Source organism: Coregonus lavaretus, assembly GCF_964263955.1.
Source record: "Coregonus lavaretus genome assembly, chromosome: 30".
NCBI classification, from domain to species: Eukaryota; Metazoa; Chordata; class Actinopteri; order Salmoniformes; family Salmonidae; genus Coregonus; species Coregonus lavaretus.
In genome coordinates, this window is record NC_140017.1 from 18,735,065 (window position 1) to 18,761,126 (window position 26,062).

The following is a 26,062-nucleotide window of genomic DNA, read 5'->3' on the forward strand; positions in this document are numbered from 1 at the left end:
ATTGAAAAGGATATGTTTTGGTTCCTTGAGTAATGATGTCTTTAATCTCATTGTGGTGGCTAATGTGAAAGTCTTCAGAAAATAGGTACTTGGCACTCACTGTAAACAGAAGGGTTGTCATCGATCATTCAAATTGGACATAACAGTTAGTTACCAAACAAACTGTATTAGCTTGCTATACAATTAGCAAAGAGAGTAGCTAAGTAGCTAGCTATTCATAGCTAACGATACACAGTTTGCTAGTATCACTGGCTGATCGTGGTATGGTCAAAAATAAAACTCAGTTCTCTAGCTAGCAAAGTTAAGCCTACATATAGCTAGCAATACCATTAGTGTATAGCAACTACTAGGTAGTTGATAGTCAGTAACTAACAGTAGCTGCTGCGCTAGCTAAATTAGCTACAGTACCTCTCTAATCAAACAAGCGTCTGTCGTTGCTACGGCACCTGCACTGTAGCTAACGTGCTGAGTCTTCTTCACTGTTGTCACACTTGTTAGCAGACAACTAAGTATGTCCAGTTGCCATAGTAGCTCCACCGTTAATAGTGCATGCATATAAGGTGATATATTCCTCAACAATTATACTTATCGACAAAACCAGAAAAGTAGACTGATCGCTATGCAGCTAGCTAACAAGCTAGCTCTGGTCTGGAACGTACCCAGAGATACTCCTTTTCTAATATCGCTGACGTTCCTCGACTTTGTGAATAACTATCGCGAGAGTTGATGTCATGTTACAAAGGAAATATCTCGATTTATACCATGGCCTTGTTGATACTTGTTTCTGATTGGCATTCTAGAGCGTGCATTATTTCCCTATAATGGACAGTATAATTCAATGGCTATGAAGTTCTTTCTTACATGTTCTATGTTTGAGCTGCTTTTGAAAGCATTATTGGCATTGTTAAATTCAATTTTCATAATAGCAAGCTAGGACTGATGGTTTGGTTAGCTAAGCTAGCAAGTCTGTGTTCAATTATAGCCGTGGTATAATCAACTCGGGGCTCTAACTCTGGAAGGCTAGTGCCACTCCACTAGTGCGTCGTGGCACACACCTTCCACCTAGTGCATTATTTTCCATAGAACGCATAGCCCCTTGTTGATTATCCCTTACATATTTTCGACTATTCAACCAATACAATCCAAATACAAAATAATAAATGTACCGGTACTGTAAACAACACCCTTCCGTCGTCTCTAGGCAACAGTGCCCATACGTCACGGGAACATTCTATTTTCAAAAATGTTATGAAAATATCCCAAATCGTTACCAAAATATAATTTATATTCTTTATAATGTTAACTTGAATGCTAAAAAAAATAGTTTATGTTCATGGTTGCTCAAAACTAGACTTGGCATCCGCCCTCTTTTTGAATTTCTTGTTTTTTGACCAATGAGGTTCCATGGTGCCTTGCATCAGTTTGTAACGAATTTTGGTTCGACAACAGAGTTTAGGCGCCATTTACGAGTGAGAGTTTGCAGCGAGCTAACGATTTGAGATGACACAGGGTTGACTTTTACGCACTTTATTTTTTAGCTTCGGAAATCGAGAACAGTTTTCCAATTGCCTTTGAAAAGATAGGGTGATACACAGGGAATTGTTACAACAAAAGAACTTCGTCCCCAAGGTAAAACTGACATTTTAACTGAACACGAAAGAGCAAGCTTTACGTTAGCTAAAAGAAAGCTAGTAAGCTCGCAAGCAAGTTTGTGGGCACTTTTCGCTGGTTATATATGTGGTTGTTGAGCTAAGTAACAAACGTTAGCTAGTTAACTGAGTAACTTAAAATGATCAGACGACAGCTAACATTTAGCTCTTTTCCATTTGTCTTTCGGCAACATATCAAAAACAAACTCAATGTATCTAACATTAGCTAGCTAGCTACTTTGGCGAACCAGTGCAAAGTAACGTTAGCTAATTAGCTAGCTAAATTAACCTAACTTGTAAGCAAAGTACCGGTTTCCCCTATTCGTCTGTGCTCTAGTTGTGTGTTCTAGGTAGCGTTAACGTTAACTAAAGTACGCTAGTTAAATGTGTTCGTGGCTAACAGTTAACGTGAAAATCATGCCTAACAAAGCCCAACTTAGCTAGTTAATCAATCACAAAGTTGTCTAACCTGACTAACGCTAGCTAGCTAATTACTAGACATTAGTCTATAGCTCGCTACTGTCTGTAGATGGCTATTTCCACATCTTCTCAGTTTAGGCAAATTATTAACGTTAGCTAGATTAAGATTTGCAATGTATTTGTATAATGGTAACGTTAGCTAACTAGATTGCAAGTGGACAATTGAAGCATAACACTAACGTTACTGTTACCTTAAAAAAAGACTAAGTCAGTGAAATGTTTTTATACACAGGTGACATATTTATTCACACACTAACGTTAAAGTTGTGATATAGCTATTTAGCTATCCATATTGTAGCTACATTATTTTAGATTATTCAAGTGATTATAACTCTCAATCTGTAAAATAAACTAAACATGAGACTTTCAACTGAAGCTGGTCAATTTGGACTGCTGAGTGCAGACTACATGGCACTAATGATAACGTAACTCTGACTCTGATTGGCTACTTCAGGGGCTATGACTTTACTTTGCACATTTAACTCCATATTTTGCTAACTAGTTCACCGTACAATTTGCTTTACTTTTGAGCTCAGTTTTGGCGTTACTGACAGCCTGTAACGTCACCATGTTTGTCCGTCTTTTAGTTACACGCACTTGACTTGTCCGTGAAACTGTTATCAATTAATTTCTCGATAATTGAGTGAAAATTGATGCATGTTGTCAGCTTATGTTAGTTAGACCAATACAATCACGCTATTTGACTAGGGGAGATTGAAGTTAGACAGCTAATTATTTTTTACTCGTCGGAAGGTTAAATTGCAATTTCGTGTTAAGTATTCTCTATTTTCTATTCTTGGGTTATGGTTGCATCTCTGACCCTCGCTTATATGCACCTATGGCATAGTTAAAACGAAACATATTTAGCAAAGAAACTAAAACAAACACTTTTTTATGTATGTGGTCTTATCAGACAGCACAGACTGGCCATTTATTTGCAGATTTATAATTGACTAGGTAACCGATTTATGACCCGAAGTGAAGTTAACTCAGTGTAGCAATCAATATACGTTGGATAAAATGCACGATTGTGATGGGGAAATGACGGAGGGGGGAAACGGGGTGCTATCACGTTGACTATCAATTGTGGAGAAGTGATTGACAAGCGAAAACACCAACTGGATTTTACTTTTATTCCTGTGATTTGAATGATATCTTTAGATTCTAAATCATGCCAGCCAAAACGTCGAAAAGTTCAACTGCTTCCAAGCCAAGAGGGAAAGGGTCGCAGCCTCGGGATGACTCCGAAGACGAGTTGGACGTACCCCCTAAAGAAGCGAACTCCAATGGCCAAGAGGCACCGCCGACAAATGGTAAGTAACAAAGGGTGTTTTGGTGTCTGCATCTAAATAAGTTGCACGTCTACTCAATGGCAACGTGTTTTGTTTAATGTAAGTGCGTGATGGTTGAGTCCAACTGGCACAGTTGTGGTAGTTGTTGCCTTGATTCATAACACGTAGCTTGCTGGCTATTTTTTCCAAACGTGAGCAAGGCATTAAGAAATGTCTCTTGTGATTTTTGAGATGATAATAATGGTGGCGTGTGCGCGTTTGTCTCCAGCCTGCGCAACTAGGAAGGTAATTTAATTTTTTGGATATGAATGCTTTTTAAACGATTCTATCTTCTAGAATGATGGTTAGGATTTTCTATCTTTCGATTTGTTTAACGTTGTTGAATGGTTTGTCAAGAACTTCGTCTTAAAACAATAACCATATTTGACATGTTGTCTACTCTTGATTTAGCAAGTATTATGGTTGCAGCGTTTGTTGGCCGAAAACTATCCAGGGTCATATTTTACTTTTTTTTTACTGAGCACAACAATAGACTTGAGACCAAACGTTTTGTAATTGTGATATGGTACCATAATCGATAATCATTTGTAACAAGGCTCGATTTGTATTAATTTGTTTTGATTGGAATGTAGGTTATGGGGTGGGGGAAACAACGTGGAATCAGATGTTCGAAATATTTTGAAAATTATTTGTTGTCGTTGGTGAGTGCATATTGTGTATTTGCCTTAAAATGTGAGCTTTTGTGAAAGGGGTTACTTCAAGCGTTCGTTTATGATTAAGTTATTCTTGTTAGAATTTAGTTTTGTGAACAAAGAGATAGTAAATGTGCGAGTTAACATCCGATCTTCCTCTGGAGTCTTTGTTCCTCCAGTGACTAGCTCTATAATGCTTATGTTTTGTTTGTTTGTTTTTTTGCTTCACCACCCCTCCCCCATACACCAGTGTCCCCACCTGAAATGAATCGCACTGAGGAATAAAAGTTCAACTCTTTGCCCTAGCTCCGGCTCCCGGGGAGGGTGCCGAGGCTGTTGATAATCGAAGTTTGGAGGAGATTCTTGGTAGCATCCCTCCACCCCCGCCCCCAGCAATGACCAATGAACCAGGCGCTCCTCGCTTGATGATTACACATATAGTTAATCAGAACTTCAAATCCTATGCTGGCGAGGAGATTCTGGGCCCTTTCCATAAGGTACGAAAAAACATACCAACTCCCCCTTTTGGCTCTTTTGTGACACTAGGAATTGTGGTTTTATTGTGTTTTAATCATTGCCTAGGTATGGGGTGTTGTCCATTTCCTCAACTTTATTTTTATATCTTTTTTTTTATCTTCAGTGACAACAGCATTTGGATAGTTGTAATTTAATTGTTGATTATTTTGTTTATTTGATCAGATTTACCAGATACAGTTGTCTCCATAGTTTGCAGCATCTAAAACTCCTCCATTTTGGCTTTGTGTGTGTGTGTCTTTCACACTAGTGGTGATCTAGCTGTGTCTTGTCCTCAAAAATATAAACAAATAGATTTTTCTGCTAACTTTCCCCGTATCAAATTTTCTTAGATAGTTGTTCTCTTTATTGCGTCATGGACACAGGTGCAATAAAATATATTCTTAAATACACCCACTAAGGTTAGAGGCCCACCATTTTAATCCAGCAGAATTTTCTAGTTATTCAAAGCGGTCTAAAATGGTATTGTGAATATGGTTTCTGTTTAATTTAGTTTGATTTGAACAGATTGTAAGTACATTTTTATTTTCCATTCCCCCCCACCCCCTTCATTCCTCTCTTTTTCTCTCCCTTCCCTAGCGCTTTTCCTGTATCATTGGTCCAAATGGCAGTGGGAAGTCCAACGTGATAGATTCAATGCTCTTTGTGTTCGGCTATAGGGCTCAAAAAATCAGATCCAAAAAACTCTCTGTGCTGATTCACAGCTCTGACCAGCACAAGGATGTGCAGAGCTGCACTGTGGAAGTGCATTTTCAGAAAATTATTGACAAGGTAACACACTTACACTTGCTCAGCTGTAACAAAACAATTGACATTTTATAAAAGAGATTTGGGTAAAGCGGCAGAATCATATTAATTTCTTTTTAAATATATATGTATGTTATTTTCGGGTTTAGCTATAATTGTCTTGTATGCATTTGGCATAGTATTTTCACACTTTCACACTGACTACAACAAAGACTCAGAATATCCAGTTGAAGTTAAAACTGACAATCAAGTAAATTACAAACTTTGCCATCATTGTTCCTTTATTTTTGGGATTTTATGTTGATAAGAACCTCAGGAGTTTTCTAAAGTTTAATGGTGGTTAAATGAATGTTGGTGGACAATAGTTTCTCCTTTTCTGTGCAAACCTAGAATCCTGTATATGTTAATTGTATGCAGAGTAAGAAATATTTGACCAGAATTTTAAAACATATTGTACTACCACTGGGGATATAGTACAGTAATTAACTACATAATTGACATTTAATGTAAAATAATCTCTTTGCAGCCAAGCAGTTTTTTGAGCCCAGTCAATTCAATATAACCATCTCCTAACACTGCAGTTTTAAGCCTATACGCGTAATATATATTTCTCTATATAAAAAAAAAAAAGGTGGAACAGGTTATAGCTATTCTGTTTTTGCCCACCTTCATATCTTGACAATGTGTTGACAACTTATTTCCTGTTGTCTCAAAATTAGTTGAAGTTAATAAACCATATGAATCTTACTTTTTAATAAATGTGCAAGTTAAATACATCTTAAATGATGACTTGTGTTATCACCCCAATATCTATTTGCAGCAACATTTCTGTGGTTGAGGCTTCACTTTTGTATGCGTGTGTGTTTAGATGGTTACTTGTCTATATTTGGGAGGGTTGTATTGCTAAGCATTTTAATTTTTTGTCCTGAGTGTGTTCTGAAGACTGGATCTAAGCTGATGTGTTTATTGTGCCCCTCCCCCTCTGAGTCAGGAAGGAGATGACTACGAAGTCATCCCCAACAGCAAGTTCTATGTTTCCAGAACTGCCAGCAAAGACAATTCCTCATCCTACCACATCAATGGCAAGAAGGCCACTTTTAAAGATGTGGGAACTCTGCTGCGTAGCCATGGCATTGACCTGGACCACAACAGATTTCTGATTTTACAGGTAATTAAATAGTTTATTTTATTATTAATTTTTTTGTTTTCCTTTCAGTTTGTCTTTGATCCCTCCTGTGTCACACATCCCATCCTGTCAAAGCTTTGCTGCTCAGACTTGACCCCTTTCACTCAGAGGAGAACAGATATTATGCCTATGTGAGTGAGTGACCTGTTAAAGTGTGAAAAGGACTTGGACTGCTATAGCAGCGCATCATGGTTTGAAACAATGTTGGAAAGGTGCGAACCATCATTTGCTGCTTTAGTATTTTAAGGAAAATCTAACATTCCTGGAATTGTCTAGTGGGTGAATGGAGACTCCGGTCAGTTTGGCCCCCCTTTACCTGCCACGCTATAGCAGCACGTAAATATTGGTGTGAGAATACAGACCCCAACCCCAATATTAGCTGTGCTGCTTCAGTGTGGCAGGATCAAGCATCCACTCTTCATTTCTATCATTTGAATGCATGATTATGTCTTCAGTTTGGATTTCGTTGGAATTATCTTTCATGGAATGTAATGCCAATGTCAATATGTGTAGTAGTTCAAAGACATGACATTTTATTGTTTTTGTTGGGTCATATTTGCTGCATTTTGTTGGTCATGGTCCAAATGAATACATTTTTGAATTGTTATTTTTATTTATTAATACATTTTTGGAACATCCCTGTGGTGTTCAGCTTGGTGTGTAGACTCCTCCAGGGGTTGTTTGAAGAACAAGCCAGTCCACTTGTTGCACAATACACTTTTGGTTTTCTAGTACCTATCAACTCTTGGCTCAATGAGATGACTAGTGTTTAGTGACTAGTGAATATTAGATAACCACTAGTTGTAGCGCTATATTTTATATGATTTATTTTGAGAGAAGATGCAGGTTCTCGCCTGTCTTGATTTGTGCTGTTTTCTTCATCCTCGCTGCTGGAATTTTAGGTGATTTTGAGCTCACTAAATATGACAGGGTTGTTCTGACTAAGACAAGAAGCTTTAGTTTGTTCTCCAAAGTCACTTTTACAGGCCTACGGCTCAGATGAAGCTGCCTATTTAGTGCACTGGTCAGGCAGAGCAGAATAATGCTTTATTCCCTTGTATAGTTTTTTTGTGTTTAAGTGTGTGTGTGTGTGGGGGGGTGCTCCACACACAGGATTAAAACAAGATTGACCAGTCTGATTATTATATTGGCCAGCATTTAGGCTTGTGTTTAATGAATGTTTCAAGGACTGTTCAGTCAAGGACTTACACCTTGTCTATGACATAGAAAGGAAATTCATAATTTTATTAAAACACAGGCACCAGTTAAATTTGCCAGATGCCCCTTTTAGTTTGTATTTCTTTCTTGACCTCATAAAATATAAAACCTTTATTGTAGTGGTTCCAATTGATGAGATGTTTGGTTCTATGTTTTAAGTGATTGTTGTTACATTTTTGCATTTTCATTGTTTTGATATGGACAAACATTTTATGTAGGCTACTGGTTTGTCTGTGTTGTGAGTACAGTTATGTGCAGTAAAAGTTATTATTTGAGGCTCAGGTGTGTGTGGGCTGGGAAGGTGTGTGAAGTACATTACACTAAAACACCAAAATGTACTGCAAAAAGCCCATATGACTGGCTGCCCATGAAAACTGTAGGGATATATTATGTCATAAAGGAGAGGTTGAAAAACAGTGTTTTAATGAGGGGTTATCATAACATCAGCAACGTTTCCTCAATACTTTAGTGAGCAGAGCAAGCATTTTATTTAAAATCATCAAGAACGAACTTGCTGTTTGAGATTCACACAGAAGTTGCTCTCTTTCTGGTTTTAGCCCAGGTTAGTTTGAATTGCATAATATTTCAGGTATTTTTCTCATTGCTTTTCACGGACTTTAAAGTCTAAAAAATGATAAACCCACCCATCTATGTCAATTCTGAGATGGTAATCAGGTGGTCTCAAACACAAAATTGATCCAAGGTGTGTGTTTGTAGAGTTTATGGTGGGAAGAAGCTATAACATAGTGTGTGTCCTTGCTTGCGTCCTTTCCTGTGCATTTGTCAGGGTGAGGTGGAGCAGATAGCCATGATGAAGCCCAAGGGGCAGACGGAGCATGATGAGGGCATGCTGGAATACCTGGAGGACATCATTGGCTCCTGCCGCCTGAAGCAGCCCATCCACACCCTGAGCCGACGTGTCGAGCTCCTCAACGAGCAGAGGGGAGAGAAGGTGAGAAACAACCCCAATAACTAGACATTGGTCCATTTTTGTTTTATTTATTATTTTAAATACATTTGTACTTGTTTTTCCTTTTTGAAATTATGATGGTTTCCTCGTGGGGGTGTATAGGGTGTGTTAGGGGGGCTGTTTCACTGTGAAATCTGCGAGGTATGCTGTGTCTTGGCCTGAATGACTGCCCCTGGCCTGACACCTGCCTCTCCTTACAAGGCAGCAAATTATCCCCTCACACACACACACACACACCTCTACTCAGAGATCGCTGTATCTAGGCTAATCCCCCATGCTTGTTTGTAAAACATTTTTTATTGTTGTGCAAAAAACAATTGCAATGCAATCAGTCATTTAATTATTATTTTTAAAGAGAGGTTGAGATATAATTTAATTTTTTAATCAAAGGCTTTTAGTGACCAGACCCGAATTAGTTAGTAATTATGTGTGCAGGGGGGTGAAGTTTGGCTGCTAATTACCATATTTTGTTAGTATATTTATTTGTATTGCAGTATAGTGACAGATTGTTATTTGGGTATGGTGTTGGCTCTGTAGTGTGCCAGCCAGGTTAACAGGGTAGGGATTCATTTGAAGTGAAATACTGGATGTCTGGTGAAGCCAGCCGGTTCAGTAAATCTCTTGCAGGCTACACTAATATCACATCACTAATTAGACCTGTTTGCAAAAAAAAACGGGTTCTCCCTGTACTGTAATGTATTAACTAATTGGTCAGTCTTGTGATTATTGTTTTTATTACTTTAACATATTTCTGATTTTTCATATGGGTGACAGGATTAAGACTTTTTGGTTCATGCAACTTTACAGTCAGAGGTCACATTTAGTATTCAGAAATCTGCATTTTCATAAAGTAGACCATCAAATCTGCAGTTTAAACCATTTCACCTGTGTTTTATATTGAAAGTCAAGTGGTTTTTTGCTTCAATAAAGTGATTAGGGGCGTGCAACTATAATTTTTCTTTACACAAAATACATTAGTACAACACATTCGGCAGAAAATAGCTTTGTTTTCATCAGATGAGAACAAGTGCAACGCTAGTAGACAAGTACATTTTATTTACAATGGGAAAAGCAAGTTTTTTCCATTGTAAACTAATTTACTTGTGTCTGCTAGCGTTGCACTTGTTCTCATATGATAAACTATTTTCTGCCAAATGTGTTGCGCTAATGTATGTTCTGTAAAGAAGAATTAACGATGCATAGCCATCATATTTCAGATGTTTATCATAGAAAGAATGTAGCCAGCTACATTTCCTAGTTAATCTTGCATTTTAACTTGCTAAAACTACCAAAGAAAAGTACACATCACGGGTCCTGAATGGTGGAATTTGATTGGGCAAGATGAGAGCAAAGATATTTCATCCAAGTGGAGAAGTGTAACTGAAGCACAAAATTAGTCCTTTCATATTCATGATTTTGAACAAACCCTGACTGAAGCCAAGCAGAATTTACAATAAGAAGCAATTTAGATCTGCGTTTCTAAACGCAGCAAGATATTTTATCTGTGTTTTATCTTTCCTTTTCTCCGTGAAAAACGCAGAATCCTGTGTTAATGCAATGGCTGCAATAGATATAGCCGTAACAAATGTCAATACCACATACACGGGTCAAATGCTGTTATTTTAGTCATGACCGGTTTTGACTATCCTCATCTTATTAGACTAGGGGTTGATCTCATCGCATTGTGCAGTGTAGCATCCTATCACACTTCTGCCTCTCCAAGTTCTGTCTTTTCCCTTCACTCTGCATTTGTCTACATTTGATCAAATCGCATATGCCATTTGACTGAATAAAAATGGCAATTTTGGTACTGAAGCCTAATTAACCCTAGCCTGTGGAGTAAAATTGTAGTTGTTGGGAAAGCTCAGGGTTTAGCTTTCATTTATCAATAAATGTCAGGCATGGTCAATCACAGTGCAAAACAATTCTAGGCGCACCTGAGAAGAAACAAAAGTAAATTAAAACATTTATTCAGATATTGATCTTATGACAATTCAGCTTGAATATTTAAGTCAGAGGTGCTGTAGCCTTTGTCTTCCTGTTTTATCATTTTGCGGACCGTGTGTTCCAGCTAAACAGGGTCAAAATGGTGGAGAAGGAGAAGACTGCTCTGGAGGGAGAGAAGAACACAGCCGTGGAGTTCCTCACTTTGGAGAATGATATTTTCAAACAAAAGAGCCAGCTCTGCCAGTACTATGTGTGAGTATTACAACCACACAGGGGGTTGCTATATTTAGTGTCTTTTACTAACAGGAAATCAGGTTTGAAAGAATCTGGGAGGAAGGGTTGATGCAGTTGGGTGCAATTACCACAGATGTTGACCAGTGTGTGATTGTTTCTTTGTTGTCAGCCATGACCTCCAGAAGAGAGTGGCAAACAAAGAGGAGGAGAAGCAGAGGATCCAAGACGACACCAAGGAGCTCACAGAGAAAAACAACAAGATCGCTGAAGAGATGGAGAAGAACAACCAAGAGCTGAAAAACGTGGAGAAGTAGGCCTTTTTATTTTTTATTTATGTTATTCATGGGTTTCGTTGCTTACATGGAAATTGATACCAAAGGGACACATTTATGAACAAAATATAGTCCTAATGTAAAATGAATGTCAGTCTTCAGTGCAATAATGTTATGGAATGGAGAACATAGACATGCTGGCAACCACTGATACAGAAAAGCAAAATTAGCAGTAATTTGTTTGATTGCCATTCATGATGTCCATGTTGTGATTTTTCTCCAAGGAAACAAGGCAAGCTGACCAAGTACATTGAGGGCCAGAAGGAGAAGTTTACCCAGCTGGACCTGCAGGATGTGGAGGTCAGAGAGAAACTGAAGCACACGAAGAGTAAGATCAAGAAACTGCAGAAGCAACTGGAGAAGGATAAGGAGAAGGTGTGTGTGTGTGTGTTTAGGCGTGCATGTGTCCCTTTTCCTGTGAACATAATTCAGGTCTCTGTAATCGAGGCTTCAGTGATTCCATTTCAGGGGTATCATAGTGGGCAATCTCTGTGTGTACAGGCGTAGCTCATGGCGGCTTTCCAAATCTATACATTAGGAGCCTGTGATTGTGGCGAATGTGCTACATAACTTACAGGTCATACTCATAAACAAACACAATGGTGCTCTGTCCTCTCAAGACAGGCCAGCACCAATGGCCTGACACTTCACTTTTATTCTGTTGATTTTGTCCCCTGGCCAAAGCGAAACACGGCCACTCGTAATACAATTTCCCTCTCTATACAAACACAAGGCCTGTTGTGCTGAGACCCGGAGAAGGCATTGCCCAGGGATTTACAGATGACCTTATTAGTAATTGCCGTATTGTGTAATTAGACACATTTTATATTTACTTGTATCAATGTCACAAATAAACAAGTGTGTTCATTTTTATTACAGTAACTTGCTTGGGATTGGCTCTGGGTGGGTGAGGGTGTGTATCCCACTTTTGAATAGGTTTTGAAAATAGATGTTCTGTGTCATGAGGTCCCTCTTGAAAAAAATAATAGTTACATTGCTGGATTGATAAAGTGGCTGGTATACCTGATTTATTTAATAAGAGAAACTCCTCCAGTTGGCCACTAGGGGGCTGTGAACTCAAACACAAACCATCCAAAGCATGACTGCTTGGCTCTGCTGCCTCTCACTTTCTCCCATGCTCTCTTGCTATTTTCTCTCCTCCATGGGCTCCCCTTTCTCTCTCCCTCCCCACTCACACACTCAATATGCTCCAAGTCTCTCTTCCTTTCTCTGCCCCTGTTCTGCAGCCTGTATGATACAGCACCAGTGGCTGTGATTTGGCAGTGTTGGGTTGTGGAGGCCGGGTAGAGCAGAGCAGTCCTCTGGGGAGCTGTGTTCTGCAGTGTGGTAGTGAAGTATGGCCTTGTGTAACACTACCAGCAGCCACATTCACCCACAGTTAGCATGGCCTCCTCCACTCCCTCTGCTACTCCCTCTCACCACCCTGCACACTGGAGAGAGGTGCAGTTTACACAGACTGCCTGCCAGTCTGATGGCGGTGCTCCTAACTCTGTCTGCTAACTCCCCCCCCCCCCCCATATCTCTCTGTCAGCTGGAGGAGGTGCGTAACGTGCCGGCCAGCAGTGAGAAGACCATCTCTGAGGCGTCCGCTTGCAGGGAGGAGTTGGAGAAACAGAAGGGGAAGGAGGAGGAGAAACTGAAGGAAGTGATGGAGAGTCTGAAGGAGGAGACCAGCGGTCTGCAGCAGGAGAAGGAGGTGGGTGTCTTTTCATGATCAGGAATTTCTGCTTCGTTTGAAGTAGGAAACACTATTCCTGATTAATTGAATTTGACCGGTATCTTTTCCCCCTGGTATTCTATGTTTTCTGATCACATAATAGAGTGTCTATTATTCCCATGACTCCGTCCCCAGACTAAGGAGAAGGAGCTGATGGAGCTGAGTAAGGCTGTGAACGAGACCCGCTCCCGTCAGGACGTGGCCCAGTCTGAGCTGGACATCTACCTGAGTCGCCACAACACCGCTCTGACCCAGCTGAACACGGCCAAGCAGTCCCTGCAGACCGCCTCCGACACGCTGCGAGACCGCCGCGCCGCCATCAAAGACCTGCAGGTCAAAATACCCCAGTGTGAACAGGAGCTCAAGAAGGTACGTTAGTGTGTGGGAGGGTCTCAAGCGTTGAGCGGTTCTTAAGGTTAGGGGTGAACTATGGGATTTGTGGCAGTAAGATGGCTGGATTTCAGGTGTGTGGATGACCGTGTGCTACCAGTGCTGACCATATCTCTGTCTGCTCCAGGATGAGGTGGAGCTGGAGCAGCTGCTGCAAGCAGACGGTCAGGCCAGGGAGCTGGTGAGGGACATGAGGCAGAAGGTGGAGGAGGCCAAGAGCTCCCTGTCCTCTAACCGCAGCCGGGGGAAGGTGCTGGATGCCCTCATGCAGCAGAAGAGGAGCGGCAAGATCCCCGGCATCCTGGGACGACTAGTGAGGACCATGTCCATGTGTAGACCACACCAGGGGTGTCAACCTCATTCCATGGAGGGCCTAGTGTCTGCTGGCTTTGTTTTTATCTTTCAATTAAGACCAAGACCAGTGGTTACCAAACTGTGGGGGGGGGGGGGGGGGGTCACTCAAATATCACATGACTAAACATTAGACATGGCAACATTTTATAGAATTGGAAGAAAATGAGCTTTAAAACGGCCAAATTTTCTCTGCACTACATGACAATATGTAGAATTGCAGGAAATAAGCTTTAAACCTGCAAGATGTTCTTTCCACCAACAAGAGTGGTGTGAACAGTTTGTGGCATTAACAGTGCTTGTGCCCATAGAAATAGATTTTTCCCAATGCTGGAAGGGGGGGCCTGAGTTAAAAAGTTTGGGAACCCCTGACCTAGAAAACCAGGTGAGGGGAGTTCCTTACTAATCAGTGACCTTAATTCATCAATCAAGTACAAGGGAGGAGCGAAACCCTGCGGCCACTAGGCCCTCTGTGGAATGAGTCTGACACGTGGGCTACACAGCTGAGAGATGCACACACCCTTCTACACATACTCAGTGAGACTGTGTTCTTGTCCCTACAGGGTGACCTTGGGGCCATCGATGAGAAGTATGACATTGCCATCTCGTCCAGCTGTGGCTCTCTGGACAACATCCTGGTTGACAGCATCGACACGGCCCAGAAATGTGTCAACTTCCTCAAGGCCCAGAATATCGGAGTGGCCACCTTTATTGGCCTGGACAAGGTGAGAACAACTCTCAAACACCTGGGGCCTCATTTATCAATATTGTGTAGAAGCTATTATAAAATGCTACTTACGAACAGAGTTTTGAATGTTCGTACACATAGAAAGTGTGATTTATAAAACAATCCTAGAAGCGTCATACGCACACCGTTAGAGGAGAGAACCTTTTGATAAATACCAATTGTTCTCCTTGGCTATTTGCATTTCGAAAAGCCCCTAATTAACCATATGGTCAAAATTATCCCTTTAAAGCCTGTGTGGAATATACAATGCCGTACCTCGAAATACAACGGCGCAACCAAAAAAAAGCCAAGAAAACAATTCTGAGGCTGAAATGGAGGTGCTAGTGTCAGAGATTGGGCACAACCAAAAGGCTTTACTTGGCTCGTTCAGTTGTGGCTTGACCAGTAAAAATAAAAACATGGCTACAAAGAGAGGACCATTAGGACAATTGAAGTTGCTTTAGCAATGGCAAATATAGATAAGCAATGGCAATAAGCCATCCATCCTCAACAGCTCCCTCCTGTAGGTGTTTAGGCCAACATTGCTGTTCTGCAGAATGAACGAGTCGTGCATTCCACCTGGCCACCACATTCAGCAGTGTCTTAATCTATCACCTGCACATTAAGAGTGGAAACTTTCTGTTCACATAGTTTAAATAATTTTGGGATAGTTATTTTATGGCGGTGGGTGCTGTCTATTGCTCTGTTCGTATTTGGGAACCCATTGATGGCATCATGGCAAAGAAACCCCTCTTGACTTCAACCTCTTGTGTGATGGTGTATGGAAATTGTATGCGTCACTGTTCGTTTTGCTGACAATTGCATCCAAAACATTGGCTCATCGAGGGCTGTGAGATGCCGAATGGCAAGCTCCCATTGAAAAGTGCCCGTTGCCAAAACACCGGTGGTGGAGAGCACTTGGATGTGCACTGGAAAAGCATGCGTTTGCCTTTTTTAAAGCAGGTCTCAAATCCTCGCAAGAATCCTATAAATTTGGTTTTGGGAAATGATATCTGATGAGCCAATCTGTACTTTCAGGAGAGAGAAAAAAGTTCCACCTGTGTCTAAAAACACGCTCTGCGAAATGCGGAGTGTGCCAAATTTTCCAACAGAGCATCTCTCATTCGATTTCCCGTTATCTCAGTCTTTTTTATAGTATTTCAACAATGGTTTCACTTTTACACATGTCTCTAATTTAACAAATTACTGTACTTTGTATGGATTATTATCATAACAAATGCACTGTGGTCATATTTTATGATATAGCTAGCCTGTCAAGATATGTTGCATGAATTCACAATGGAAATACAATGAAATATATATATTTTTAAATTATTACTCACATTTTCAACATTTTCCCCATTCTATGCTTGACAAGCAGTTCTCTTATTCCACCACTTGGCACTGTGCGTACGCATGGTCATGGCTGTGCGTAAATTTAGACACACTCATCAAACGCTCATATTGATAAATCTCACACTTTGACTGGAAATTATCCCTTTACACTCAAATGTAACACCCTACAATAGTTGTTGTTGTTACCACAAGCCCCTTTGTATGCCCCAAAATGTAGCTAACACGTTAACATCCACTCTCTTCCTGTCTCAGATGAAGGTGTGGGAGAATAAGATGGGGCCCATCTCCACCCCAGAGAACATTCCCCGTCTGTTTGACATGGTGCGGGTTCAGGACGAGAGTATGAAACCAGCCTTCTACTTTGCCCTGCGGGACACCCTGGTGGCCAAGGACCTGGAGCAGGCAACACGCCTCGCCTTCCAGAAGGACAAGCGCTGGAGGGTGGTCACCATGCAGGGACAGATCATAGAGATGGCTGGTGGGTAGACTGAGCGGTAGCTCATCTCTTCTCAGTGTCTCTCTACAGATGGTCTATATGGATGACATGTCTGACACTATGCTCTGTCCCATCCCAGGCACCATGACTGGAGGTGGAGGGAGAGCGATGCGGGGCAGGATGGGCTCCTCCATTGGCACTGAGGTCACCCAGCAGGAGGTGAGAGATCTTCTGGACACTCTTCTAGAACATTCTCTGGTCTCCAATCACTGCTATGGCTCACTTTATGCTCTGCTGGGTGACCTCAGCTAATAACCTACTATCTTAATTTTGTGTGTGTCAGCTGGACCGTATGGAGAGCAAGCTGAATGAGAAGGTGGTGCAGCTGCAGGGCTGCCAGGAGAGGAAGCTGCAGCTGGAGGAGAAAGTCCAGAGACTCCGACAGCAGCTCAGAGACATGAAGAACACCCTGGAGAAATACACCAACAGCATGCAGGTAACACACAATGCTCGTCTTTGTAGATTCGCCCCTCTATTGATTTGGTTTGGATTTGGTAGACAATCTGCCCAGCAACATCTATTGGCGGGAAGATTTTCTTGTGAGCATTCTCCTGTTGCCCAATGGTCATAATTGCCGTCAGTAATTATTTGAAGGGATGAATGGTCTCTAGACTGAATTGGCTATTGCTCCTGTCAGATTGACCAGATTATTATTTGCAATAATTGTAACAGGCTCTCAGGTACTTTTTTGTAATTGATATTTGTGTTGTTTTTTTATTATTGCAGAGTGAAAAGTAAAGGGAGACTTGTCAGAACCTGGCCATGGGATGCAGGGGGGGGGGAGGAATGTTTTACTTTTAAACTCAATACTATTGTTTTCATTTTCGTAAAGCAGTTTGTTTCTTAACCAGGCAAAGCTAAATAGTAGGCTGGTGATTACGGGGAAGCAAGAGTCACTTGCGGGATGTGTAGCCTGAGATTGGAGGTGGAGCCTGCCTGTCGCCCACACTCATCGCTTGCTCCCCCGCAGTTCACCAGCTGATGTAGGCTGTGTGGTGCGTCCCTCCCACTGCTAGACAACCGAACCCTCGCTGCTCTGTGCACCCAGTGCTGCTAATATTCTGCTTATCATAGTAGCCTATCGAGTCCAAGTGCAAATACAAGTCACCGGAAGGCGAGTCAGTGTCACCAATGGTTGAGCCACAAGTCATGAAAATAGTACTTGAGTCGGAGTTCTGGACTAGAGTACTATTGGGTATATGTTGTGAAATTGTTAGATATTGCTGCACTGTCGGAGCTAGAAGCACAAGCATTTCGCTACACCCGCTATAACATCTGCTAAACACGTGTATGTGACAAATAAAATGTGATTTGATTTACAACACTTGAAGCTGGTGATTGCAGGTGAGGCTGTGGTTGACAGTGTGTGTTTCTTCTCAGAGCTTGGCAGAGCAGGAGGCTCACCTGAAGCCTCAAATTAAAGAGCTGGAGGCCAATGTCCTGGCTGCTGCTCCTGACAAGAACAAACAGAAACAGTTGGAGAAGAGCCTGAAGGACTTCCAGAAAGGTGAGAACTTTGAACCCCAAATGTAACTTTATGATGTGAAGTCACTTAGAAATTGCAGGCTACACTCTGTGTCAGTTCTAGTCTTCAGGACAATGATCTGGCTCAATTTGAGCTTTGCTACAGTAAACCCCAGTCTGACTCCACTAGGCATTCTCTCTCATGGGCTTGCTTTGGAGACAACTGGTACATACAACTAGGGGTGTGTCGATCTCGTCATACTTTTAATTGTATCTGTTTTATCACACTTGATACTCGTAATCGCTTTAAATGCCAGTAAAGCATATACTTCAAGTGCACATTACTGCGCTATCACTGAGTGCATCGCAATGCTCCTTCACTCATTCACACATTGTTCAAATCAAAGAAATGATCCCAACAGCTGAACATGATTTACTTACTTTGTCCTATTAAATGAACAATGAAATAGGCTAATAAATAATGCATGGCTGGCTACTGTTGCCTGCATTTATTCCAGACACAGATTTTGGTCATTTGCTTGCCCCATATATTGTTTCACTTTCGAGAAGAGCAAAACATTTCTCTCCTGACACTTCCGGCTCAACCTACACCCCGCCCATTTCTTTACAGATCACCAAACTCGCCAATTTAGTTATTTAGAATGCACAGCGCTTCACACTTTCAATAGTGTGCACCTGCAGCCCGCAATTTGGGGCGTTCCTGCATGTGGGCATTCCTGCATCTACAGGAACGCCCCCCTCAAGCATCCCATTGGTTCCTTAATGAACACCCCGCCCCCGCCTGTTGTGTACCAGTAGACGTGTCCTTCGCTCCCGCCTGCGGAACATCTGTCCTCACCGTTAACAGAACTGTGGCAAAACCGTGCGCCACATGCGGGGCGAAGGACACTGTCTACCGGTCGCTCCCGCTAGCACAGGAGGATGGAGCGACACTGCGTGGTAACATGCCCGACGTCCAGCGAAGGACACTGTCTACCTGTGTCTACTCTAGTACACAGCCTACTGCTAGCTACTCCAGTATACAGCAGGCGGGGGTGACACCGTGTGCTAGCTTGCTAGCTAGCATAGTCTCGCTCCCGCCTGCTGTGTACTGGAGTCCTCCTTAGGACTAGCACAGTGTCCTTCGCGCCCGCCTGCCAAACTGTACTGGAGTGCCCCTGCCTCCCGCCTATGTAGTGGAGTCATAGTTTAAAAATGGACCAATAGAAGTATAGAGAGGGTTCCTGCAGATGCAGGAATACCCAAATACAGGAACGCCCCGAATTGCGGGCTGCAGTTGCACCCTTCTCCACACTTTGAGTGACAGTGAGATGTGTGCTGGCAGCTGAAAATTACTTTTTCCCGATCACAAATAATTAACTGAAAAATCTATCATATTTGGAAGATTCTCTAGATCCTCTACGATAGTGGTTTTGTCCAAGTACTTGGCACACCCCTAATACACACTTGACCTTTTGAGGCTTAACCCCGCTCCTATCTCACATAGAAAAAATATATTATATCCCTCTTTCCCTCCTCCCAATTAAATGTTTCTATTTAAGGGCTTTATTGGCATGGGAAACACATGTTTACATTGCCAAAGCAAGTGAAATAGATCATTTTTTTAAATGTACAGTAAACATTACTCACAAGTTCCAAAAGAATAAAGACATTTCAAATGTTATGTGCAAATTAGTTAAAGTACAAAAGGGAAAGGAAATAAACATAAATATGAGTTGTATTTACAATGGTGTTTGTTCTTCACTGGTTGCCCTTTTCTTGTGGCAACAGGTCACAAATATTTCTGCTGTGATTACACACTGTGGTATTTCATCCAATAGATATGGGAGTTTATCAAAATTGGATTAGTTTTCAAATTTTTTGTGGGTCTGTGTAATCTGAGGGAAATATTTGTCTCTAATATGGTCATAGATTTGGCAAGAGGTTAGGAAGTGCAGCTCCGTTTCCACCTCATTTTGTGGGCAGTGTGCACATAGCCTGTCTTCTCTTGAGAGCCAGGTCTGCCTACGGCGGCCTTTCTCAGTAGCAAGGCTATGCTCACCGAGTCTGTACTCTCACTTTCCCTCCTCTCTCTCTTTCCCTCCTCTCTCTCTTTCCCTCCTCTCTCTCTTTCCCTCCTCTCTCTCTTTCCCTCCTCTCTCTCTTTCCCTCCTCTCTCACTTTCCCTCCTCTCTCACTTTCCCTCCTCTCTCTCTTTCCCTCCTCTCTCACTTTCCCTCCTCTCTCTCTTTCCCTCCTCTCTCTCTTTCCCTCCTCTCTCTCTTTCCCTCCTCTCTCTCTTTCCCTCCTCTCTCACTTTCCCTCCTCTCACTCTGTCAGACTTTGAGGCAGCCTCCAGTAAGGCAGGGAAGGTGGAGGCTGAGGTGAAGAGGCTCCACACCCTCATCGTGGATATCAATAGCCATAAGCTGAAGGCCCAGCAGGACAAACTGGACAAAGTCAACAAGGAGCTGGACGACTGCTCCTCAGCCATCACCAAGGCTCAGGTGGCCATCAAGACCGCAGGGCGGTAAGTGTTTATACACGTGCGCACACACACACACATATTCAGCTCCCATCTGGCAAAGGCTTCTGGTTGTGAAGCTATTAGCTGGGGCTTATCTGAGCTTTTCCCTAATGGCTGATGCGCCCCTCCCTCCCCACAGTAACCTGAAGAAGTGTGAAGAGGGTGTGAGTCGCCTGGAGGGAGAGCTGGAGGAGAATGAGAAGAGTCTGGAAGAGCTGACGGATCATCTGAAGAGGCTGGAGGAGGAGGCTGGGGAGATCATGAAGGCCTGCCAGGAGGCTGAGGCAGCACTGCCAGAGGTGCAGGAGCAGCACCAGGGGGTGGTGAGGGAGATCAAGGCCCTACAGGAGCAGGAACACGCTCTGCAGGAGGAGTCCCTCAGCGTCCGCCTCCGGGTGGAGCAGATAGAGACCTCCATCACCGAACACACCAACAAGATCAAACACTGGCAGCGAGAGGTGGGTGGCAGGGCTTTGTGTGCATGTGAGATTCACGCATGCTTTGTTGTTACCCTGTTGGTTTGGTGTGTCTAGAGGTCTTCCAAACAGTCTGCTAGTTGCAGTGCATCACTGTTCTATGCATTAGCTGAGGAACAGTATCATCATCTGACAGACTTTTATATATTTTTCCTCTCTTCTGCTATTTACATTTTAGTCATTTTTAGCAGATGCTCTTATCCAGAGCGACTTAGTTGGTCCATTCATCTTAAGATAGCTAGGTGGGACAACCACATATCAGTCATAGTAAGTACATTTTCCTTTTAAAGTAGCTATTAGCAAAGTCAGAGTTAGGACTGACCATCCGTGTCCTGTCATCCCCAGGCCTCTAAGCTCTCCCTTCACGCCATTGAGGGCAAACCAGTGGAAGCGCTGCCCGTGCTGACCCCTGCTGACCTGGCGGCCATCAAGGGGCCTGACATCACCACCAACCAGATCTCCCTGCTGGAGGCCCGCTGTGCCCAGATGAAGCCCAACCTGGGAGCCATCGCAGAGTACAAGAAGAAGGTACACACCCAGCACTCTCTCTAGGTCTAACCAAGCACCTCAACACCCTGTTTTTACTCTTATCTGCTCTCTCTCAAGTTTCTTTCTCTCTAAGAGAAGGTAATCATTGTGGGTCATGTCTCTGTAGGAGGAACTGTACCTGAAGCGTGTAGCTGAGCTGGATGAGATCACCACAGAGAGAGACAACTTCAAGCGCGGCTGTGAGGACCTGCGCAAGCAGAGGCTCAATGAGTTCATGGCTGGCTTCAACATCATCACCAACAAGCTAAAGGAGAACTACCAGATGCTGACACTAGGGGGTGATGCTGAGCTGGAGCTAGTCGACAGCCTGGACCCCTTCTCTGAGGGCATCATGTTCAGGTCAGCAGACACTGGCCCAGCCGGCTGTTTTTTGACATGTTTGTATCTATGATTTGTGAACACAGCTCTGGATAGGTCTTTCAATAATTTGTGAATTATTTTATTTTTTAACTTATTTGTACATCAAAATGTACCGAGTCCCAACCCAGTATCCCCTTTCTCCTAATTTCATTGTTTTACTCATTAAATCTTTGAATGACTCTTGCTCATCCTCTTCTCTGTCCATGGTCACAGTGTGCGTCCCCCTAAGAAGAGCTGGAAGAAGATCTTCAACCTGTCTGGAGGAGAGAAGACCCTGAGCTCTCTGGCCCTGGTGTTTGCTCTGCACCACTTTAAGCCCACGCCCCTCTACTTCATGGATGAGATTGATGCAGCCCTGGACTTCAAGAATGTCTCCATCGTGGCCTGTTACATTTATGTGAGTATTTCACATGCTTGCATGCACACACAGCAGTTCATGGGAACTCTATTCCACATGGAACAGCTTTGAATAGTAATTGCCATTCTACTCCTAATTCTATGCTGCTGTGCTTGTTGTTGACTCAGTAAGGGACATGGGGTCAGCTCATCTGTGTTAATCGTTAGTAATGGGAGATTATTGGAGGCGCTATGGTAAGGTGTACAGCCTATTCTGAGAAATCACTGGTTTTGCAAAGCCCTCTGTCAGCATGTTGGTCCATTGTTTTCTCGTCTAGGCGTTTGGTGGTTAATTCTTCCCAGGACACTGTTTAAAAGAGTTTGACTCACATAAGCACAGGAAAAACATGATACTTGAGATTTACAGCCTTTGACTTCCCATTGGTGATTGAATGTTCATTTATTTCCCTACAGGAGCAAACTAAGAACGCTCAGTTCATCATCATCTCCCTGAGGAATAACATGTTTGAGATCGCTGACCGTCTAATCGGCATCTACAAAACCCACAACACCACCAAGAGCGTGGGAATCAACCCTAAAACCATTGTCTTCAAAGAGCCAATCTCAGCTTAGAACAGCAGTGACTCTGGTTTCCCCATTACATGCTGAATCATTGCACCCACACTGCTCGTGAGAGTCTGCGTGGCCAGGCACTAAAATAGAACTTGGTTCAATTTGTGACGCTCGACGCGCTGCAAGTCCTGCCTCTCCTTATTGGTTTTTAGGAGTATATACCCACGTGGGTGATTGAAAGATGAACTGAGGTCCACACTCCAGTCCAGTTGGTAATGCATCTTAAAGTTTGTTGCCAACCGACATATAAAGTCCAAAGAAGAAGAAGAAGAAGCCTGAACTTGGTTTACCGTTATCTGTGGATTAATTGTTGGAGTAGAGGACCTTGTGCATTTCAGGTAAAATAACAACCCAATGTTTATATCCCAGGACAAATTAGCTAGCTAAATTGCCATAAATGTTTAATGCTTTTCGACCTGTCCAAGTTAATATAGTTGGTTGAGTTCGTTTTGATATTTCAACCTGCGTGTCGTGATTGTGTCTGGTGTGGGAGGATTCTTTTTTTTTTTTACATGCGCACGCTGACGCACGCGCGGTCTGGTCAGCATGTTAGCCACTCCTAGTAAGATGTAGAAATAGTCTCTCTTTCCAGTTTACTGTTCTTTCACACAATGTATATATAACCATGACTTTAACCTATTCTTCTGTCATCACACTTCTATCTTTTTTACTGATGAAGCTAATAAATATTTTCACTGGTCTTTGAATACTTTGATTACTATAACTTCACTCATTAGTAAAATATTCTGTAACCCTAAATGGGACATGTTGCCCTGGAAGACTTGTGCGGAGGTTCTAGCACAATGAGCTGTAGGTCTTCCATCTTTTAGGTAAAAAAACCCTGAAGACTAGCTATATGTTCCATCAGTGAGGAACTGAGAGATCATTTATATAGATTTCATGCCTCATTGACAGCACTGGTTAACTGTTTATGCAACACACCTACTGAACCACTTCCTCACAAGATACAAGTGCTAATGCACAACAATTGGGATATCTCTGGAGCAACACTCAATCCACTCATCCTGAGATGGAGACTTAACCTGTCTTCCCATTAATTTAATTCCGACAGGTATCACAAGATTATTGTAACGCTTTGAACATAATCTAGATATGTGTGAAACAAAAGTTCAACATACACCTTCTGCTACCATTTCTGTCAACCCGTTTACGCATACGTTCGATAAATCCAACGTATGCACCACACAGAACGCAATGCTGCAAGGCAAACGCAGCGTTCCATTGGAAATGAATGTACTTCTGGTGTACCAAAACCCAACAACGCAGTCGGTGTGTTCGAAGCACACATACATTGTAGTTGACTTATAGAAAATCCATACTTGATTTAACAGAAGGCTTTTCTGGTGAAGGTTAAATAGCTGGAGTTAAATGCAACAGTCCTATAGTATTATTTATTACAGTATACTGCATGTAGAGCTATAGAATGTCTTTGAAAAAGTTGTGCATAAGGTTATGAAAATTGTACCTTTTATGGCTTATTGTTGAATATAACAGCTTCCAATCTGCTGAATGCATTTCAGGATTTGTGAAAAGTTTGTTTTTCACTTTGTGGTACATGAGGCAGTATCTTCCTGTGATGCGCTTTAGCTGGGGTCAGGGTTAGTTCCAGAAGTAACGCCTGTTTTCTGTCAACTGTATCCTGCTGCATCAGAGAAGTTCCAATCACTAGGCACAGTTAGCATTAATCCCAAACCAAAGGAGTGTGACATTAAGACCTTACATCACCAGGTGCTGGGGTCCTTCCTGAAGTGAAGACCCATGTGTCTTTCTGTCAGGAGCTGAGGGTCTTGTAGAGGGATGCCAGCTGCTGGTAGGTGTTCTCCCCCAGTGTGGAGAAGGCAGAGCTGCACCGCCACACCACCTCCACTGTCTGTGCGTACAGGAAGCCTGCTGTCTCCCATAGTGAGGCGGTCAGTTCACTGCTTAGGTCGTGCACCATCTGACTGAGATGGGACAGCAGGGAGAAGCCCAGAGATGCTCCCCCAACAGGATTCAGGAGCAGCAGCAGCCCCAGAAGCACCACAGGGGGAGTGGGCTGCAGCAACAGATCCTGGACCCAGCCTCCAGGGTGACTCCCTGCCTCTGTCCTAAGAACCGTCCCCAGAATGGGTGGGCTTTGCACAGCAGAAGAACTGAGGCACCGGCCCTTCCTCCAGCTCTCCGATGGTCACACCAGCCCAGTGCTGCTCCAGGTACTCAGCAGCACGGGGGGTGATGGAGAGGGATATGACTCTGGGCAGGGGTGCATTTACCAGTGCCTCCACCCTCTCCCGGAACAGGTACACCTTCTCCAGGAAGACCAGGGGAGAGTCTTCGTCCTCCACGGCCGAACCCAGAGACAACAGGTCCAGCTGCTCCTCCTGTGGGGAAGGGTGGCACCATAATATACAATCAAAGGTGAGGAAGTAATGTCATGACAACACCGACCCAGGCTATCCTTACCTGCAGCTCCTTCAGCCTCTGGATGAGTGGATCGTAGGCCAGAGACACCTCCACGCTTGCTGTGTCCAGGGCCCCCATGAAAGCCTCTTTCTTCCTGGAAAGCACCAGCTCCAGTCCCTGGAAGTACTGTTCCACGGCCTGCCGGTCCTGCCTCACTAGGCCCTCACAGCTGGCCTTCTCCTGCTTCAGCTGCTCCCCCAGCTTACACACCTTCAGGAAATAACACTTCACATAATCTAACCAGAAGTTGGTCAAATGCATTAAATCCATTATTACTGGTAAATAAACTGATAAATCACCTCTGCCAGGCGGTGGTCTGAGAGCCTCCCCAGCAGGTGAGCGGGCACCTGCCTCTCCCTGATGAAGGCTGCCTGCAGGTCATCGATGGGGTGTCCCTGGTGCTGGCCCACTGTTAGGCAGAAGCCACAGATGAGCTGGCGGTCCTGGACACAGTAGACGTTGAGGGGCTGTCGGTGGTGCTCAGGGCAGGAGGGGGGGCCGTGGTTGGCTGTTCTTCTGGAACTGACAGGTAAAGATGGGAATAAAATAGATGATATACCACTTCATTATACTGTAACTATAAAGATATGCCCCGATGTGACAATGACCTAAGACCAAATAAAAACGTATTAAACAAATGGTTACCTTCTCAATGATGGCGCGGAGGGAGACATTTATGGGCAATGCGTCAACACCTGTTGGTGGGAGCTCTACCACACTGCGGCAGTTGGGGCACTTAAGTGGGAGCCGCAGTGGACGCCAGATGGAGTAGACGGCAGAGACTTGGAGTACGTTGTCCAAGCAGGATTTACAGAAGGTGTGGGAGCAGGGCAGAACCCGAGGATCAGCAAAGAGGGAATAGCACACTGAACATGTCAGGTCCTCCTCTAGGTTCTCCATGCTGCGGTGGGGTGA

The 26,062-nt window shown here is 43.2% G+C and overlaps 1 protein-coding gene and 1 pseudogene across 2 annotated transcripts; one reads left to right on the forward strand and one right to left on the reverse strand.

The window, feature by feature from the left end:
* The first annotated feature begins 1,541 nt into the window (after positions 1-1,541).
* On the forward strand, positions 1,542-23,384 carry LOC311105668 (structural maintenance of chromosomes protein 4-like). Its single transcript, XM_084147883.1, has 23 exons — positions 1,542-1,629; positions 3,291-3,442; positions 4,420-4,610; positions 5,227-5,418; positions 6,386-6,562; positions 8,586-8,750; positions 10,840-10,967; positions 11,119-11,259; positions 11,506-11,656; positions 12,834-12,998; positions 13,155-13,388; positions 13,537-13,722; positions 14,324-14,485; positions 16,096-16,321; positions 16,419-16,498; positions 16,623-16,775; positions 17,720-17,846; positions 20,144-20,333; positions 20,470-20,788; positions 21,152-21,334; positions 21,462-21,694; positions 21,929-22,112; positions 22,526-23,384. The coding sequence occupies exons 2-23, from the start codon at positions 3,301-3,303 to the stop codon at positions 22,682-22,684; spliced, it is 3,888 nt and encodes a 1,295-aa protein (XP_084004009.1). The 5' UTR covers positions 1,542-1,629; positions 3,291-3,300; the 3' UTR covers positions 22,685-23,384.
* Positions 23,385-24,282: 898 nt separating this feature from the next.
* LOC311105847 (tripartite motif-containing protein 59-like) lies at positions 24,283-26,062 on the reverse strand (annotated as a pseudogene). Its single transcript has 4 exons — positions 25,793-26,062; positions 25,447-25,669; positions 25,148-25,357; positions 24,283-25,065 (listed from the first exon to the last, which is right to left on the reverse strand). The product of its transcript is annotated as a tripartite motif-containing protein 59-like (transcript).

Excerpts from the sequence above, each read along its gene's own strand:
- LOC311105668 (XM_084147883.1), top strand. The coding sequence starts at position 3,301 with ATGCCAGCCAAAACGTCGAAAAGTTCAACTGCTTCCAAGCCAAGAGGG. Across the intron at positions 13,723-14,323 it reads CCGGCATCCTGGGACGACTA|GGTGACCTTGGGGCCATCGA; the intron begins GTGAGGACCATG and ends TTGTCCCTACAG. Across the intron at positions 21,335-21,461 it reads TCGCAGAGTACAAGAAGAAG|GAGGAACTGTACCTGAAGCG; the intron begins GTACACACCCAG and ends ATGTCTCTGTAG.